Consider the following 19,612-nt stretch of genomic DNA (forward strand, 5'->3'; position numbering starts at 1 on the left):
GAAGCAAGAAAGACACACAAAGAGTCAAGGTCCACCCGATTCCAATTTCGGGCCACGATGTTTTTAGGTAGGGGGGGCCTCTCTTGCATTCCGAGCTCAATGGAAAAGGAAATCAGTGAATGATCAGACCAGGTGCAGGGAAGGACAGTGGGGTACATTAGAGAGAAACTGATTGGCAGAATGAAGGGAACGGTTGGGGGTATAGGGAGTGATGAGGGAATTAATAAAGGCTGGGCCGGTGCGGGCTCGAGCCATGAAGACCAGACAGCCCATCTTAAAGAGAGATCTCTGAGAGATGGGGAGCCAATGAAGTGTTTTCAGAATGTGGGTAATGTGGGAGGACTTTGGGAGGTGAAGAATAAGACGGGCGGCCTGGTTCTGAACAGCCTGTAGGCGGCGAAGTTCATACGCTGGAATGCCCACGTACAGGCTGTTCCCGTAGTCAAGACGGGAAAGAATCATGGCCAAGATAATGAGCTCTCTTGCATTCCGAGCTCAATGGAAAAGGAAATCAGTGAATGATCAGTTACCTCGGACCAAATAAAAAACACATTATCGACCATCAAATCAGGTTCCCCCCTGGACCCTTGCCCTTTATCTGTACTCAGACCAGTCATGGATGTCATCATACCGGCACTCACACAGGTTTGCAATTTAATACTGCTGTCAGGCAATTATCCGGATCCTCTCAAAAACACTTTACTAAAACCTTTGCTAAAAAAACCCTCACTGGATAAAAGTGAGTTAAAAAACTATCGACCAATTGCCAGTCTACCCTTCATGGCAAAGATGATTGAAAAAATCATGAATACCCAGATTTCCGAGTTTATTGAAGAACATCAGCTTCTTGACAACACGCAGTTTGGGTTCCAAAAACATCACGGGACCGAGACAGCCTTGATTAAAGCCGCTGATGATATTAGGGTCATCAGGGACCAGGGTGGCACTGCCATATTGGTTCTGCTAGATTTATCAGCGGCTTTCGACACGGTCGACCACAACACCTTGGTCGACCGTGTCCAAGGTCTTGGCATCTGCCACATTGCCAAAAACCTAATAGCTTCCTTCCTTGCCAAAAGAACGCAGGCTGTCATTTTGGGACCCTTTCAATCAGCTCAACTCTCTGCTCCCTGCGGAGTTCCTCAAGGCTCATCCCTTAGTCCGACACTTTTTAACATCTATGTGTCGGACCTTGCTAAGACCATCAAAGCACATGGGATGAGCCTTACCTCGTACGCCGACGACACCCAACTAGTGTTGGCGATTAAAGGCGACGGAGAGCAAGTAGCTGAAAGATTTAAGAAAGGGCTCCTAGACATAGGAGATTGGATGGCGACAAACTGCTTAAAGCTGAATTCGGAAAAATCCGAGGTACTCATTTTTGGTCCACTCTCCCCAGCCTGGTCCACCTGTTGGTGGCCAGAGACCTTCGGTACTCCTCCTACGCCTACTTCGAAGGTCAGGAACCTTGGTGTCACCTTTGATGAAGGATTAAATTTCATGAACCATGCCAACAAAACAGTATCCACAGCGCACTTGAAGTTGAAAATGATCCGCAAAATACGCCCTTTTCTCCCTGACTCTGCCATCAAGACATTGGTTTCTGCCCTTGTCCTCTCATCCCTGGATTACTGTAATGGTTTATTCCTCAATGCTCAAATCAGAGTTATTGCAAAACTTCAAACAATACAAAACGCAGCAGCTCGCCTTCTTACCGGCAAAACAAAGTTTGAACCCATCTCCAAAAACATAAAAGATCTTCATTGGCTGACTGTACAGAAAAGAATTCATTTCAAAGCACTCTGCATAGTATTTAAATCAACCCATAATCAAGGACCACATTTTCTCAGAGACCAACTACAATCCTACAAACCTGCAAGAGCTCTGCGATCAGCCACTCTCAGCCAACTGGTTGTCCCTCGCACCAAAACAGTTACCTGGGGTGACCGACGCTTTTTGGTGGCAGCCCCCAGACTTTGGAACACCTTGCCTCTCAATATCAGACAGAGTGTTACATTGCTTCAGTTCCGCAAACTCTTGAAAACCTGGCTGTTCTCTCAGTAATTCTTTCTTCCATTCTGTCTCATTTGATCCATTCAATTTACCCCCTCACATCCCCTTAGTCGATACTGGTTTTTAGCGCCTTGACGCCCACGGGTATATGCAGCGCTTTATAAATATTAAAAATAAATAAATAAATAAATCAGACCAGGTGCAGGGAAGGACAGTGGGGGTGGGAATGGGACAGTTAACTGACCAAATTTGGTCCAAGACATGACCGTGAATGTGAGTGGGGGAGTGAATGTGGGAGGAGAAATTAAGAGACTGAAGGATAGCAGAGACATTTTTATTTATTATTTATTTAGAAGTTTTCTATAGCGCTAACAAGACCCGAAGGTAGCAGAGCGCTTTACAGTAAGAGGAAAGGCATGGTGAGCAAAAAGATACGTAACACATAAAGGCAGTCCTCAAGACAATGTTGGGGGAGGAGAAGTTCGTAACAGTAGGCCTTTTGGTAGAAGGATACAGAGATAGCGCATAGTTCAGAGGGAGATCCTCGTTATCTAGGACCCAAGGAACGGGTGAGGAACAAGGATTTGAGTTGGATCTTGAAGTCCGGATAGGAAGGTAGAGTTCTGATATGAGGGGGGATAGAGTTCCATATTTTGGGGGCATTTCCAGTGAAGGAGCAGTCCGCAGTTTTCTTCTTTCTGGTTTTTGGTGGGATGAGCAACAGGGAGTTGGAGCTTCTCAAATATCTGCTTTGGCCTGCTTTTTTGAACTTGTTAGCCAAGTATTCTGGTTTACCGGTGTGGAGGGCCTTGTGTGTTAGGCAGGCCGTTCTGAAGGAGCTACGCATTTCCACCGGGAGCCATTCAAGTTCTTTGAGTGCTGGGGAGATGTGGTCAAATTTTTTGCATCCTGTGATCATTCTTGCTGCCGCATGTAGTGTTGTTTTTAATGGAGCCAAGTGTGATTTGGGAATGCCTGTAAGGATTGAGTTCCCATTGTCCAGTCTAGATAGAACTAGAGATTGGGTGGCTAGTTTGAGGTCTTTGTTTGGAATAAAAGGTTTTATTTTATTCAGCAGTCTGAGGTTGAAGAAAGCACTTTTTGCCGAGTTCTTAATGTGGTTTGTCAGGGTTAATTTGGGGTCAAGGGTGAAACCCAGGGATTTGACGGAATCAGTTGGCGTGAGAGAACCTTTAAGAGCATCGATCGACTTCAGCCATTCAGTGATTTGAGGATTGTCTTCTTTGTTTGAGATGAGAAGAGTTTCGGTCTTGTCGGGATTGAGTTTCAGGTGGTTTTTTGTTAGCCAGTCTTGAACATCTTTTAAGACAGCATTTAGTCTGTGGATGTCATTAAGCGAGGAGGTTTCCAGGTAGATCTGCGTGTCATCCGCGTAGAGGTGGAAGAGGATATTGGCATTCCTGAGTAGTTTGGCGAGCGGTTCCATATAAATGTTGAAGAGCTGAGGAGAAAGTACTGATCCTTGGGGGACACCCTTGTTGACTTGCTGCGTTTCAGAGGTGAAGTTCTTCAGTTTTATTATTTGCGAACGGTTGTGGAGAAAGGAAGAAAACCAATCAAGGACAACTTCGCCGAGGCCAGCTCTTGCTTGCAGAGTTTTGATGAGGAGCTTATGGTCTACCGTGTCGAAGGCTGCGGATAGATCAAGGAGTATGAGAAGGCAGCACTTGTCAGCGTCAAGAGAACCGTGAATGTCATCTAAGATGTTCAGCATCGCGGTTTCTGTGCTGCGGCCTTGTCTGAAGCCAGATTGGAGGGGATCGAGGAGATTGATGTTCTCCAGATGATGAGTCAGTTGCAGAAGAACACATCTTTCCAGTGTTTTGGCGAGTAGAGGGAGGTTAGATATCGGTCTGAAATTGTTTAAGTCTGCAGAGTCAAGACCGGGTTTTTTCAGTAAAGGAGTGACTTGTCCCATTTTTAGGCAGTCAGGGACCACTCCGCTTTGTAGGGAGCTGTTTATGATTTTGCCCCAGATGGGAGCTAAAGTGAGCTTCATTTTTTTGACTAGTGAGGGAGGAATGGGGTCTGAGATGTGAGCTGATGGTTTGGCGGTCGAGATCAGCGAGATTATCTCAGTTTCCTGCACGTGGGAAAGCTTAGCCACGGGGCGGGGGGGGGCCAGAGAGGAGGGTCTGAGGGATGGCCGCGTTACTGATGTCTAGAGATAGTTCAATTTTTAGGACCTTGTCGTTGAAGAAGCTGGCGAAGTTATCGCAAAGTTCTTTGGACGCTTGCAAGGGTGGGGGTAGAGGCTTGGATGTTTGATGTCTGATTATGTTGAAGAGCTCCTTAGGTCTGTTTTTGGAGTTGGCTAGAGCCTCTCGGAAGAAGCTGGATTTCTTGCTTTTGATATTGTTGTTGTACTTCTTGCGGGCTGTTTTTAGTTGTAGGCGAAGGGTGGTTGTTGGGTTGTTTCTCCACTTTCTTTCTTTGGCTCTCAATGATCTTCTTTCTGCGTTGAGGTCCGCATTGAACCACGTTCTGGATGGGGTGGCGCGACTTCTTTTGAGCTTTGGAGGAGCTAGATTATCGAGAATGGAGACTAGCTCAGAGTTGTAGTGGTCAGTGAGTTCATTGGTTGAAAGATGTGGGGAGTTGTCTAGAAGAAGAGAACTTAGCTGCCCTTCTAGAATGTCTAGGGGGACTTGGGAGAGGTTTCTTGACCATTTGGGTGGGTCTTGGGGAGGTTTAAGCGGGATGATGGGGTGATTAATGTGAAATAGGATCATATGGTGATCTGACCAGTCAACAGGGAGTATGTGGTTGATCGTGATTGAATTCTTTTGTGCAATGATGGCGTCCAATGTGGCTCCTTTGTAATGTGTCTCCTCGGTGCAATGTTGAGTGAGGTTGTTGTCGGTGAGGAGGTTGGATAGTGATCTAATTAGAGGGTTATGGGATTCATTCCATCGGAGATTCAGGTCACCAAGAATTATGTTTTTGGAGTCATCGAGAGAGTCTTGGGCGATCAGGTTGGATAGTTGGTCTCCAAACTCATTGTTTCTGCCCGGGGGGTGATAAAGAAGATGGCAGAGTAGAGAGTCATTGTCTTTGGTTTTGATGGAAGCGGATAGGCATTCAAATGAGTTGTATTCAAAGGGGGAGGTTTCTGTGATGTTCCAGCTGTCCTTGTGGATGATAGCAACTCCACCTCCTCGTTGTTCTATCCTGTCTTTGGAGATGAGGGAGAATCCCGGTGGAACCAGCATGTCTAGGCAGGGGGGAGATGACTTATTAAGCCAGGTCTCAGTGAGGAACGCAACGTCTATGTCGTGTGTGAGGATGGCTTCAGCTATGTCCGTTGCATGTAGTGAGGCCGATCTGCAGTTCATTAGGAGGCAGTTGGTGATTCTCTCCTGAGTGCTGGTGATTTTGTCTTTAACTTCTCTGGGTATGGCGGTGAGGACTGGTAGTCTTTGTCGTTTGAGGATGGGTTGATCTTTCCGGAAACCAGTGATTACTTGGATTTTAGATTTAGGTGAGACTGAGATGGGAGAGTCGTAGGTCGTGGCTAGTGATGCTGCTTCACTGTCTGACATGGGGGCTTCTGATCTGAGTGGTCTGGTGGTCAGGTGATTTGAGCCTGCTAGGGAGTGAGATGGGTTAGTTGTCGGGGGCTTGGTCCGTGAGGTTCTGGGGAGTTCAGTTTTTTTGGGCCTGGAAGCCAGGACCTTGGGGTAGGGATCAATCGGGAGGGGGTTATGGGCTTCTGAGGGTCCCTGGGTGATGATGGCATTGGCGAGGAGGGGCGTTGGGGGAGGGGTATTGGAAGGTTTGGGGGTATTACATTGAGTACTGAGGGGTACTATGGGACCTTGGGTGATGTTGGGGTTGGCGAGGAGGGGTGTTCGGGTAGGGTGATTGACGGGAGTACAGGCAAAACCGAGGTTGAGGAGTGTTACTGTAAGGCCTTGGGTGATGGAGTCGACCTGTTTTTCCAAGGCTGAGAGCCGTCTGGTTATGGAATCGATGGGGGTGTTGTGGGCATCTGCAGTGGGGCCGGGCGTAGTGTGGTTAGGGAGAGTAAGTTGAGAGATAGGGATCGGGGTAGAGGGAGGGGGTGGTGTGGGAAGAGGGCTGGGTGGGAGATTGGACATGGGAGGGAAGGGGAGGGGGTCGGGAGGAGGATGGGGTGGGGGATGTTTGAGAGTTGGGGGGACATTGGAGGGGAGGCTCGATGGCTGAGGACTGCCTGTTGACCGGGGGGTGAATGTCCTCAGGGTGGGTAGTAACTGTGGGGGGTGGGGGGGGGGGGGTTAGGGGGGGGGCGAAGGGGGTGAGAGTTGCGTTTCCTGTAGGAGGTGGATGGATGGGTGAGGAGGGTAGGATGAGGCGGGGGGGAGCCAGACGGGCTTTGTGTGGATCGGGGTGGGTCGTGTCGCTATCATCTCTGATTGTAGAGGGAGAGGATGGTGAGGGTGTTGATGCGAGATGGGTAGGAGGGGCGGACTTGAGAGAGGGAAATAAGGAGTCAAAAGCTTCCAGATTATCATTGTTGGCTTGTATGAGGCTTGTGCCATTGGAGAAGATAGTCACGGTTGTATAGCCCCTGCCAACTGATCTGAACGGAAGAATCGTAGTTAATTTGCAGCTGTGGGCAGTGGAGGTGGTTTTGGCGATGAACATCCGTGATTTGATTGTGAAGACCCAATATTCGGGTCTTTCGGTGTGGAATATTAGGTCCATCTTTGTCGGTCCTGTGGTGGTCGAGTGGTAGATGTCAATGATTAGGGTTTCTTTATGTTTGCGGATGAGTTTCTGCTTGAATGTGCGTCTGAGCTTTGTAGAGAGGAGGGGGGGGAAGATGATGGTGAAGGAGTTCCGACTGTGAGGTTTGAGATGGGCAAGTGGGATTGGAGGAGGAGGTGGCGATTGGTCCCGGGCCATCGTGTGGATAATAGAGGGTGGGAGAGCCTGGATGAGTTGTGATCCGAAGCTTGGAGCTGAGGTGGCCCAGGGTATCGAGCCGCGGTGTTCCCGTGGAGTGATTGAGGGTGACGTTCCAGGCCGGAGGAGAGGGTCTTAGAGCCCGTGTGGTACTTCTTAGGAGTATGCAGGTGATCGTACTCGATTAGTTGATGGATTTTTTGTAGACTAGCGTCTTGAGAATGGAGTGAGATGAAGATTCTGGTCCGGAGAGGGCATGCAAAGAGCCTCCCAAACGTACACTCCAATGGCCAGCTCAGTACAGGATCTGACCTGACGCAGTTCTAAGGTTGCTGACAGCAAGCTCTATTGTCCATGATCATTCTGATAGAGTTGCACCTTGTCTGGTGTAAAGGTAGGGGTTTTTGAGTCTACAGGGACTCCTTGGTCGTTTTGGGGAAGTGGATGAGAATAGTGGGAGAGGACGATCCGTTGTCCCCCTGTTAGATGCCCCACTCGAATTTAGCAGTCAGAAACTTCACTGAAACATCAGGCAATGTCTTCGATGGCCGCCATTTAGAGGTCAGGCACAAGGCCGGCGGCGGTGGGCAGCAGAGGGAGCCGGAGGGAGACTTTAATTATTACAAAAGGAGGAAGATAGGGCTATCACTTGGCGCCCGCGTAATAGACGTTGCCTTGTAGGTGGAAGATGCACCTCCGAGGGGCATTCGAGTCAGGCAGCGTCTTCTTTGTCCGCCATTTTGGGGACAGGCGGTGAGAGGGCAGCAGAGGGAGCCGGGGCGGGGGCTTACAGTTGCACTAGCAGTGGATCGGGGTGTAGCTTAGGCGCCTCTGCAGATGTAATAACCTTTAGAATGTCAGGGGCGACTCCGGGGTAAGTTAGGGTCAGGCGGCGTCTACTTTGTCCGCCATTTTGGAAACAGGCAAGAAGTCTGAGGCGGAGAGGAGCCTGTAGCTTCGTTGTCGGGATTGCTGATAATACTCACGATCCGGGCTGTAGCTTGATGCTCATTAGGTCGACTGAGCGCTTGCAGGGTGAAGAGGAGCGGCTCCGGAGGAGGCTCTCGTCAGGCGATGTCCTTGATGGCCGCCATTTTGGGGACAGGCTTACCGGAGGCGAGCGTCTCAGGGCTCCGGTGGTGGAGTGAGGTCCTGCGCTGTTCGGCGGGCTTGAGTTGCGGAGTTCTTCGTTCCTGGAACTGGCGCTGGTACTGGAATGCTGGATCCGGCGCTGGTCTGTGTCAGGAAGGTAAGTGTCCTGAGGTCGCAAGGAGGGCAGAGGGGCGCCGATCAACGTGGAGCGAGATCGGGCGGCTGGACTCTGCTTTCCTGAGGCGGGACAGGCTTCACTTGTCCTTCTTGAGCTTCGGTCGTCGTTCCTGGTGTTGGGCAGCGCTAGGGGGGGGCTCTGCTTAGGGTATTATTTGGTGAAGCCAGGAGCTCGGTTTCAGAGCTTACTTCCCCCCCGCGGCCATCTTCCTGCAGTTGCTTCCTGCAAATCCTTAGAAGACAAATTTTCTCTGGGGTCGCCCGGCCAATAATTAAAATCCCCTAGAAGAAGCACAGAGGAGTTATTGACAACGAGCGTAGCCAGAAGTTCCTGGAGTGCAGGAACAAAGGAGGACATATACTGCGGAGGGCGATAGAAAAGGGCTATAGTAAGAGGGGCCCTAAGATTGACAGAACGGGCAACTAGGAAATCTACTCCACACATGGGAGAATAAGAAAGAGACTGAAACTGGAGACTAGAACAGATGATCATCGCCACTTCCCCCCCGAGTTTACCAGCGGGACGATCCGCCCGAAGAGCATAGTAAGAGTCGGGGAGGGCGGAGAGGAGATCAGGAAGGGAATCAGCAGAGAACCAAGTTTCCGTAAGGAAAAGAAAATCAGGGGCGTCAGTGTCTAATAAATTGAAAATCTCCAGCTGATGTCTACCCGCAGATCTAGTATTGAGTAGGTTGGCAGTAGCCGTGCTGGAGGAGGGGAGGGGAGAAGAAACCAAAATGGGACAAGACTGGGACGGGGGGGAAGATGGCGTGGGTAAGGGTAGTAGGACTGATGGGGATAAGATGTCCAGAGCAATAATGCGCTGAAGCAGAAGAGGGTCAATGCACTGACCGTTATTGAAGGATAGGAGTTGAGCTGGGGTATAGGGTAAGGGAAGGGCAGGGTCCATGGCCCCTGGTCCCTGCCGGTCGTGGACGGGCGCAGACGGGCTTGCCTTTGGCTCGCCTTTGGCCCGCTGACGGCGCGCCTGCTGCGCCCGTCCGCTGCGCAACCGGGGGAAACACATTATTTATGGAGGGGATAAGCGGAAGGGGCGTGGCCTGTAGGTGGTGGGCATGGCCTGTGGCCTCTGGGGGATGGCGGCGGAAGGGTGGTGGCCAGCAGCAGCGCTCGATTCAGCTGCGCGGGAGTGCCCAGAACATAGGGATCAAAGAAAACAAGTGCCCAGAGCCAGGTAGATCAGTAAATACAACAACAATTTTTTAAGCAAACAAGTTAAAAACAAGTGATGGCGTTCTCCCGGCTGTGCCTCAGGAGATTGAATAACCTCTGGCAGACGCATGTACTCAGCGTGGTTAAATGCCTTCGGTTGGGGGCGTGGTTAGCGGGAGGGGGCGTGGTTTATGGCCTTCGGGGATCGTCCAGCGAACAGATGCCCAGCGAGGACACTACAGTTGAAACCAAATGAACACACAATTTTTAAAACAAAAAGTTCAGTTTTTAGCAGAAATGCTCTCCCGGCTGCGCCTCAGGAGATGTGAAAGCCTCTGACGAGCGCTCGTTGTCAGCGCTGTGAAATGCCTTCGGCAGGGGGCGTGGCTATCAGGTGGGCGTGGCCAAGTATTTAAGGGGATCGAGCAACAACACAGGAGCCCTAAGTGAGCAACACAGTTAAAAACTTAAGCAATAAGCACACAGTTTTAAAAGCAGAAGTTCAGTTAAAAACAGAAACGTTCTCCTGGCTGCGCCTCAGGAGATGAATGGGCCTCTGGCAGGCACTCGCAATCAGTGCCGTTAAATGCCTTCGGCGAGGGGGCGTGGCCTGTAGGTGGTGGGCGTGGCCTGTGGCCTCTGGGGGATGGCGGCGGAAGGGTGGTGGCCCGCAGCAGCGCTCGATTCTGCTGCGCGGGAGTGCCCAGAACATAGGGATCAAAGAAAACAAGTGCCCAGAGCCAGGTAAATCAGTAAATACAACAACAATTTTTCAAGCAAACAAGTTAAAAACAAGTGATGGCGTTCTCCCGGCTGTGCCTCAGGAGATTGAATAACCTCACATTGTCATGGCCCCAAAATTGCCTATGAAATCAATGCTTAGTCCATCAAAAGTGACTGCTATAATGTCAGGTTTTAAATGTGGCTTTTTATTTTGAAATTTGGTTTAAAAAATATGCCTGGGATATTATAGTAAACTGAGAACCTGAGTTTGCAGTTACAAACAACAGTGTCCTCAGCACTTGCAGATTGCACATAGGTGGTTTAATGGGTTCCTCATTGTCTTTCCTGTTTTTGCCATGCACCATTATCACCACGTTTTTCTCCGCAACATCGCTTTCGTTAATTTAAAGTTCTTTCAAAGATGGACCTTCTGATATCTGTGAGACATGATGTTTGGGTTGTCTTTTCACATCCCTGCACATCTTTGAAAAGTGACCTTTTCTATTGCAATTGTTACTCACTTTAAGTGCAGGACAATCACTACATCTAAAGCAGTATGTCTTGATGTCCTTGCACCCCATTTTGATATTAATTTTTCACATATTTCCTGTAACTACAAAAACGTAATTCTCTTTTTTACCAAGTTGAGTTTCATTTACTTTATTTACCCAGTTCTTGGACTGTTCAATGGCTTTTGCTGAAGCTACAGCTTCATCCGTAGTGGATCTCGCATCATCCACAAATGCTCTTGGATGTGTTCATTGTTACTGTTCATGAGTTGATCACTTATCATTTTTTTAGTTGTGTTTCCAAAATTACATGCATTTGATAAAATTCTCAGTGCAGTTCTGTCTCCTTGTATAGAAGTGATAGCGCTCAAGTGTGGTACTGATAGTAGGCTTAAGGCGAGCATCTAGTCTCAAAAGAGCTTCACCAAATTAATGCCTCATCTTCATTTTCATTCTCAATTTTTGGCCAGGACCTGAAGACTTCTTGTCCTTCAGACCCTAAAGAATGTAAAAGTTGCTTATTTTTCCCTTAAAATGGCACTGGATTTTCTTAAATGCCAGAGGAAATGTTTAAACTGTTCATTGACATCACCTAAGATGGCTGCCGATATAGCTGGAATGCATAAACTAATAGGAGTGTACTGTGATATCAAAATGGCAGCCAAAACCAAAACGAGTGCCAGGTGACTTGCTCCTTTCTGGAGGAGGAATTTTTCCCTGGCTCCTCCTATGAGGCGTGCCTACTGTGGAGAGCTCCCTCTCAGGCAATCCCACACACCAGTCGTTGTGGGGAAATACCCAGTGCACTGGACACTTACTGCTCACACTTGATAACTTCAGGTAGTTGTATAGCAGCGCAGATGGCTGCTGTGGGACAACTCTCACCATCCAGCTCAGCCAACTTCACTCTGACAAAACTCTCTGTGTTCTCCCTGCAAGTGGCACTCACAGGTCCTGTCGATCATCGCCACAAAATTACTGTTGCCTTTTACAGCAATGATCAATTGTCACATTCAACCATCAACCCCTAGAACCTCAATGACATCAACATTCACGGTACAAGCCCAGTAACCAATCGGTACATGGAAAGGGATACGGGTGGGAGAAAGAAACACAGGAGCGGTAAAGGTAGGCCTAATTTGCTTCTTCTACTGCATCTGCCCATACAAACACCAGCTTCAATTTACGTTTTGTGGAAGGGCAGCCCAAAATAGCACCTGAACGCCTTCAGGCTTAATGTACTGTGCCCTCCTTGACTCCTTTAAAGCATGCAAAGTTGAAAGTATTTGTAAAGCGCACTGCGGCCAAGCGGCTTCCTGGCGCTGGGAGGTTTTGGCGGTAGCAGAAGGAGAGGGCACCAGGAGATTACCAAGGAGAAAAAGCTTGAGCAAACAGGTGAGTTTTAAGCGCCTTGCGGAAAAGCAGATAATTAGTAATAGACCTAATGGAGAATGGGAGACTGTTCCAGAAGCGCAGGGCAAGGGTAGAGAACCTCGTGCCGCCTGTTCTGGACTTCCGGAAGCGGGGGACAGTGAGAAGTGCCTGACTGGAGGAACGGAGATCGCGGTGGGGGAGATAGTGGGTGATTCTAGAATTGATGAAAATAGGGGCCGTGCGGGCGCGGGCCATGAAGACCATACATCCCAACTTAAAGAGGGCTCTCTGCAGGACGGGAAGCCAATGGAGGGACTTAAGTAAGGGGGGTGGTATGATAAGACCTAGGGAGCCGGTGGATAATACGAGTAGCCTGATTTTGGATGGTCTGGAGGCGGCGCTGCTCGTAGGCGCTGCTCGTAGGCAGGGACCCGTCCAATCTCGAGAGGATCATAGCCACAACAATTATCTTAAGGGCATCAGATGAGAAAAAACGAGAAATCTTACGAATAACCCTGAGGGAGAGAAAGCAGGATGACACAACGGAGCTGACCTGCGGGCGCATGGAGAGGTCCTGGCTGATTTTGATTCCCAAGATTCTAACTGAAGCAGAAGGAACCGGGGGAGGGCCGAAGATGGAAGGCCAAAAGGCAGGGGTCCAGGAGCTAGTAGGACCGCCAGTCAGGACCAACTCCGTTTTGTCCGGGTAAAGCTTGAGGTGGTTTTGGTTCATCCAATCAGAAATAAAAATACGAGTAGTTTGAAATTTAAGAAGGGAATCAGAAGAGGGAGAAAGATCGAAAACAAGCTGAAGGTCGTCTGCGTAATTGTATACGGAGACCCCCATATTAAGCAGTGAAATAATAAGGGGATAGATGTAAAGGTGAAAAAGAAGAGGGGAGAGGGAAGAGCCTTGGGGGACCCCAGAGGACACCGGAAGGGGAGGGGCAGAGAAGCCGGAGAGACGAACAGCTTGCGTCCGGCCTTTGAGGAAAGAAGCGAGCCAGGAAAGAGCGGTGCCCTGGATGCCCGCTGCCCTGACACGGTCGAGGAGGATGGAATGGTCGACCGTGTCAAAAGCAGCGGACAGATCGAGAAGCACCAAGGCCTGAGGGGAGTTGGAATCCGCCTTGCTCTTCAGCTCGTCCAGAACAGAGAGGACCACAGATTCGGTCGAGTGGACCGGTCGAAAACCTGCTTGATGGGAGGCCAATAAATGGTTGTCCTCAATATAGGCCGACAAGCAGGAAGTAATGTGGCTCTCCAGAATTTTACCTAAGTAGGGGAGCAGGGAAATGGGCCTAAAGTTAGCAGGGAGAGTAAGGCCAGAGCCGGGTTTTTTCAAAATGGGGATAATAGTGGCTGATTTGAAGAAAGATGGTACTATGCCCTGAGAAATGGATGCATTGAGGAGGGATGGGGGGGTCGGGCAACCAGAGCATAGCTCCCTTAAGATGCGAGCCGGTCCACAGTCAGTAGGGGAGCCTGACTTGACCTTCCTGAGCAGAGCAAGGAAGGATTCCTTCGAAGTAAGTGAAAAGTGATTAAGAGAAGAGGACAAAGGGGGAAGGGAAGGGGGGAAGAGGAGAAGATGTCAAAGGTATGTTCCGTTTGATATTAGCAATCTTCTCAAGGAAAAAATCATTCAGGGAGGAACAGAGGGCTTGGGAGGGGACAGGATTGGGATTAACTCGGTCAGATGCCGCCAGGTTATAAACAATCGAGAAAATCTCCTTGGATTTGTTGGCCGCAAGTAAAATTTTTACAGAAAAATATTCTAATTTAGCTGAGAGGATAGCTCTCTTATAGTTCTTTAAAAGAGACCTATATCGATCCCTCAGGAGGGGACAGTAGTTGCGCCTCCACTGACGCTCTGACTGTCTAAGAGCCAATTTAAGGGCTTTGAGGTCAGTGGAAAACCATTTATTGGCTTTGTGGAGGCGACAAGCCTTGACCCTCCTGAGGGGAGCGACCGAGTCACAAGACGTAGATAGCCAGGTGTTAACGGCGTCGACTTGAAGATCAAGGGAGAGGTCAGATAAGTCAGGGAGAGGGGTCACCAAAGAAGAGTGAAGAGTGCTAAGGTCCACCCGGTTCCAATTCCGTGCTGAGACGTTCTTGGGCAAGGGGGGCTTATCAGTGACTGCAAGTTCAATGAGAAAGGAAATGAGGGAGTGGTCAGACCAGGTACAGGGAAGGATGGCGATAGAAGAGATGGTCCGGCTGGCCGACCAAATCTGGTCAAGAGTGTGACCATGGACGTCGGTTAGGGACGTGAATGTGAGAGGTGAAATTAAAGCAGCGAAGGATGTCAGAAAAATCTTTGGAAGTCTGATCTTCCCTGGGGTCACCAGGCCAATAGTTGAAATCACCCAGTAGAAGGACTGGTGAATTATTGACCACCAGGGTGGCCATCAAATCTTGGAGAGCAGGCACAAAGTGGGGCAGGGTTTGGGGGGGGGGCAGTAGAGAAGAACTACAGTGAGGGGAGCTAAGAGATTCACTGAGCGGGCGACTAGAAAGTCCACTTTAGGTATGGGAGGATGAGGCAGGAGTTGGAACTGCAAATTGGACCGGATGATCATGCCCACGCCCCTGCCAACTTTCCCATCTGGACGGTCAGCCCGAAGGGCATAGTAGGAGTCGGTAAGTGCAGATAAGACATTGGGCATAGAGTCTGCCAAAAACCAACTTTCCGTCAGGAATAGGAGATCAGGAGATACAGTGTCAAGTAAACTAAAGAGTTCCAGCTGATGCTTACCCACCGAGCAGGTATTAAGGAGGTAGGCAGAGGCCAGTGTCGGTGGGCAGGAGGGGGAAGGGGGGAACACACAGGAGGGGCGGCCAGCAGGGGTTTGGACAAGGGAACAACAAAGGAAAGGGGGAGAGGGGCAGAAATGCCAAGGGCAAGGATACAATCAAGCATAGGAGGACTAAGGGGCCAGTTACCTTGATGGGCAAAGAGCTGCGCAGAGGTATACGTTAGAAAAGGAGCAGGGTCTATAGCCCCGGGTCCCGGCCGGTCACGGACGGGCACAGACGGTCCCTCCTTTGGCGCTCCTTCGGCGTGCAGACGGCGCGCCCTCTGCGCGCGCCTGCTGCGCGGCCGAGGGGCCATTCCTATTTATTTATATCCCAAGCCCCTCCCCCAGCAGGACCGCAGCCTACGGTCACGCAGGGAACCGGGACTTAGGGAAATGGTGCCCGAGCCTGCCCTCCACAGCAATCGGCACTGGGAAGCTGCGGTGGAACGGGGCAGAAGGCGACAGTGCACACCAAGCAGAGCGAACAGAAGAGGTACCGCACACAAGGTTAATGCGCAACACACAAGTAAATCAGTGTTAAAAATTATTAAAAAGAAGTCAGCTGAGATAAAAGAGCAGAGGAGAGTCCCTCGCAATCTGCTCGCCGCACCAACAATATTCGAGGCGCTGCCACCACCTCTAACTATCGCCCCGGCACTCAAACTGGGAATCTATTTATATCCCAAGCCCCTCCCCCAGCAGGACCGCAGCCTACGGTCACGCAGGGAACCGGGACTCAGGGAAGATGGCACCCGAGGCCGCCCTCCATAGCAATCGGCACTGGGAAGCCGCGGTGGAACGGGGCAGAAGGCGACAGTGCACACCAAGCAGAGCGAACAGAAGAGGTACCGCACACAAGGTAAATGCGCAACACACTAGTAAATCAGTGTTAAAAATTATTAAAAAGAAGTCCGCTGAGATAAAAGAGCAGAGGAGATTCCCTCGCAATCTGCTCGCCGCACCAACAATATTCGAGGCGCTGCCACCACCTCTAACTATCGCCCCGGCACTCAAACTGGGAAATCTATTTATATCCCAAGCCCCTCCCCCAGCAGGACCGCAGCCTACGGTCACGCAGGGAACTGGGACTCAGGGAAGATGGCGCCCGAGCCTGCCCTCCACAGCAATTGGCACTGGGAAGCCGCGGTGAGACTGGGCAGAAGGCGATAGTGCACACCAAGCAGAGCGAACAGAAGAGGTACCGCTCACAATGTAAATGCGCAACACACTAGTAAATCAGTGTTAAAAATTATTAAAAAGAAGTCAGCTGAGATAAAAGAGCAGAGGAGAGTCCTTCGCAATCTGCTCGCCGCACCAACAATATTCGAGGCGCTGCCACCACCTCTAACTATCGCCCCAGCACTCAAACTGGGAATCTATTTATATCCCAAGCCCCTCCCTCAGCAGGACCGCAGCTTACGGTCATGCAGGGAACCGGGACTTAGGGAAGATGGTGCCCGAGCCTGCCCTCCACAGCAATCGGCACTGGGAAGCCGCGGTGGAACGGAGCAGAAGCCGACAGCGCACACCAAGCAGAGCGAACAGAAGAGGTACCGCACACAAGGTAAATGCGCAACACACTAGTAAATCAGTGTTAAAAATTATTAAAAAGAAGCCAGCTGAGATAAAAGAGCAGAGGAGAGTCCCTCGCAATCTGCTCGCCGCACCAACAATATTCGAGGCGCTGCCACCACCTCTAACTATGTCATGTAGTAATTACTGTGTGTTCTTACCAGCACTGTATACACCTATTACCTACAAGGCCGTACAAAAATCTACTAAACCTCGCATTGTCCCTGCTGACAGGGGTGCTAGTATGTAGGAACAAAAGAGGAGTCAGTCCCAACTAGCGTCTCCTGTATCATTCTTGGCCTAACCATTTTAGTCTAACTGCCACTGGGTGCCCACCATGGTCACTGGACCGCACTCCCCACCCTAGAAGCCCGGGAAGTAGGGCTCAACTTCCCCTGGGCTCTCCCTTCCCATCCGAACCCTGCTGGACATGGTACGGCTCCTCAGACGCCAGTGAACACTAAGCTCCTCCTAGGTGTTCCAGGAGCTACTTTTCTGAGCCCTGCAGGCCGGAAGCATCCAGATGAGTTTATTGCAATGCTCATGAATCTTGATCTGCCTTTTACGTCTTTGTCTGTTCCAGTCTTTCAGGCCGAGCAAGAGATGACAATCTCTCCCAGGTTGTGTTTGTTTGTTTCTGGGATACGGGAAGTGCTGGATTAGCCCGAGTCACGTCCCTGCTTCCCACCTGTGTAGCCATGTACACATTTTTTTAGTTTCTCTTAAAGCTTGTGATTTAAACAATTCACTTTTATAGCACAGCACATCACAGGGTCTCTCCTGATAGTCTTCTGTAGATGTGACTTCCAGAAATGGAAGCACACTTTAGCACCCTGGTGGCAGTACATTATATCACTGGGCAGGGGGCATGATGGGGAAATTGAGGTCCCACAATACATGCCACATATCCACCACCTGCTTTTCAAGCTTGCCATTGACAAATGACCACATCTATAATTGCAAGGGACTTGGCTATATCTAAGTGATTTTCACCCACTTGCAGTTGGTGCTCAGGTGGGGGCTAAATGTGCCAGGCCATGCCCTCTACAAATGCGATTACTCCCAAAGGTGGAGCTGAGTGGCCTCTGCTCCTGGGAAAACCTGCATACTGGCATACCTCTCTGCTCAGGTATACCTGATGTACTGGTCCGAATGCATCTGCCAACCGTGTGGAGCATACCTACGATGTGTACCATAATGCGCCCCCTCCTGCACCCTTGTTAGTGACGTTCATATGGAAAAGACCGCTTCCCTTTTCCTTCTGATCTCCAACTGCACCCCAGCGTTCCTCTGTTCTTCCTGCCCTCTCTATAGTCTACTCGCATTGTTTAGCCTCCTGAGGAATAGATACATCACAGCATTCTTCTGCTCTTCCTGCCCGCTCTGTAGTCTTGTCTCATTGTTTACCCCATCAGGGTTGGATACATCCCAGCATTCCTAAATTCTCTTGCCTTCTCCAAAGTCTTGTTACATTGTTTTGCCCCCTAAGGCCTGGATACATACCATATTTTCAGACTATTCACATAACCTATCTTCGCTTAGTGGTTGTAAAAAGACCTAATTTCCATAGTGAGGGGGTCTCTTGAGCATGTGGAACCGATAAGGTCCTGCTGGATCTACATTGGACTTCCTGATTTAGGTCATTCAACGTCCCACACTAAGAGTTGTTGGGCATTTTAGACCTCATCCTTCTTTGCTGCTCAGTGTTCCTGTGTTGTGAATGTGTGACTTACTAGGCTGACCCATCGTAAATCATCGTTTTCCTACAAGGGACTCACACATTACTTTGCCGACTAAATCTTTTGAATGAATCCCTTTATGATGGCTTGCTATTCAAACAGGTGTACTCTCCCTGCCCCCCGCTGCACAATGTTATAAGTGAAACTAGAGGATCATTAGAGGGAGGCTTGGTTACCAGGCAGCCAATGTTCCAATTGCAGCAGTACATCCAGTCACCTACATCACTGAGCCAGTGTCTGTACTGCCAAGCTCCCATTCCCAGGCACGTAAACTTGTAGAAAACTTTTCCTTACATATAGTACTTGAATACATTAGTGAAGTATATGACTTTGGTAACATTTAGTAATTTCTTAATGAAAACTTCTGAAAAGCCCTGAAACTTTTTTTTTTCTTGTTGCAGGTTCACGATAAGCGATACCTCAGAATGTGCTTACCTAAGTTATGGCAAAGTGAAAAGTTTGGAATGTGACATCACCAACAAGTGGATCTGCACCAGAGATACCATATAGGAATGAAAGGACAGAAGATATAATTAATCATGTCCACTTTTGTTGTTGCCATAGAGAGAATGTCTAGCACGCTCTTAACCACAGTAACTTGTGGAACTTATTATGTGCCCTCCCTTCTGCCATTTCTTTCCTGCAGCTGGTGATTAACAGACTGTGAAACTGCACTAAGCAGCACAGGGGGATGTGAGAAGCAGTGTGGATAAAAACACACAATTACCGGTGTCGAACTGTAAAAACAAGACAAGATGCTGCACATGGCCTGGTGTTGAGTTTAATTCTGCCATTGCATTATCTGAAGTGTGCATCACAGAGTTATAAACTGTTTTATGCAATAAAAAGTGTTACTAGGGAGTGTGGCCTGGCGTAGGACCAAGATCGCGACTTGAGCCTGAAGCTCCGGAGACTGCGTCGCCACCATTCGGTCAACAACACGTCCGGTCGGCCCAGTCTGCCCCATTCTGTCATGAAGAGACGCGATTGACCTCCCTCGACCGGTCGTGCGATCACTCGACTCTCTAATCCTATGTCACATGGCTGGCGATGTCCAAGGCGTGACGCGGCCCTCAGAGGCCCTGCGCCGGCCAGCTCTGCCATAATTGAGGCCCGAGTGGCCTGAACATCACCAGCTTGCGGCATTGGGTTGGTAGACTGGAAAACACCAGTAATAATCTTCTGCTCACCCCTTTTATAGTGCGACAGTGATTGGCAACGGAACACCACACTTCCCTGAGGTTTGGTGTCTGCGCTGCTACTTGCTGGGAGGCAGTGAGCTACCAATAGCGTCTGGTACTTGAGCAGTACTGGGACTTTGAGACGCATGATTGTGGGCCTGACACATTTGTGAGCCTGTTCACTTTTTGTGCTAAGACTAGGAATTGTTAAGTATGCTTCTGTGGAGAAGTGTGGCTCAATGGTTAGAGCGGCAGACCCTGGTGCAGAGGTCTAACCCGGGACCAGGGTTCAATTCCCCGCCTCGGCGGGTCATGGGCTCAAAAAATTCCATGGACCTGATAAT

At 49.7% G+C, this 19,612-nt stretch overlaps 1 protein-coding gene across 1 annotated transcript in view; it reads left to right on the plus strand.

The window, feature by feature from the left end:
* Positions 1-19,001, plus strand: part of LOC144769740 (C-type lectin domain family 2 member E-like) — a 221,397-nt gene extending 202,396 nt beyond the window's left edge. Inside the window, exon 3 of the mRNA XM_078653920.1 lies at positions 18,489-19,001. Coding sequence (XP_078510046.1) covers positions 18,489-18,597 — 109 coding nt within the window. The 3' untranslated portion in view covers positions 18,598-19,001. The remainder of the gene's footprint in view (positions 1-18,488) is intronic.
* The last annotated feature ends 611 nt before the right edge of the window (positions 19,002-19,612 follow it).

The sequence above is a fragment of the Lissotriton helveticus genome, chromosome 7 (assembly GCF_964261635.1).
Source record: "Lissotriton helveticus chromosome 7, aLisHel1.1, whole genome shotgun sequence".
Classification (NCBI taxonomy): domain Eukaryota; kingdom Metazoa; phylum Chordata; class Amphibia; order Caudata; family Salamandridae; genus Lissotriton; species Lissotriton helveticus.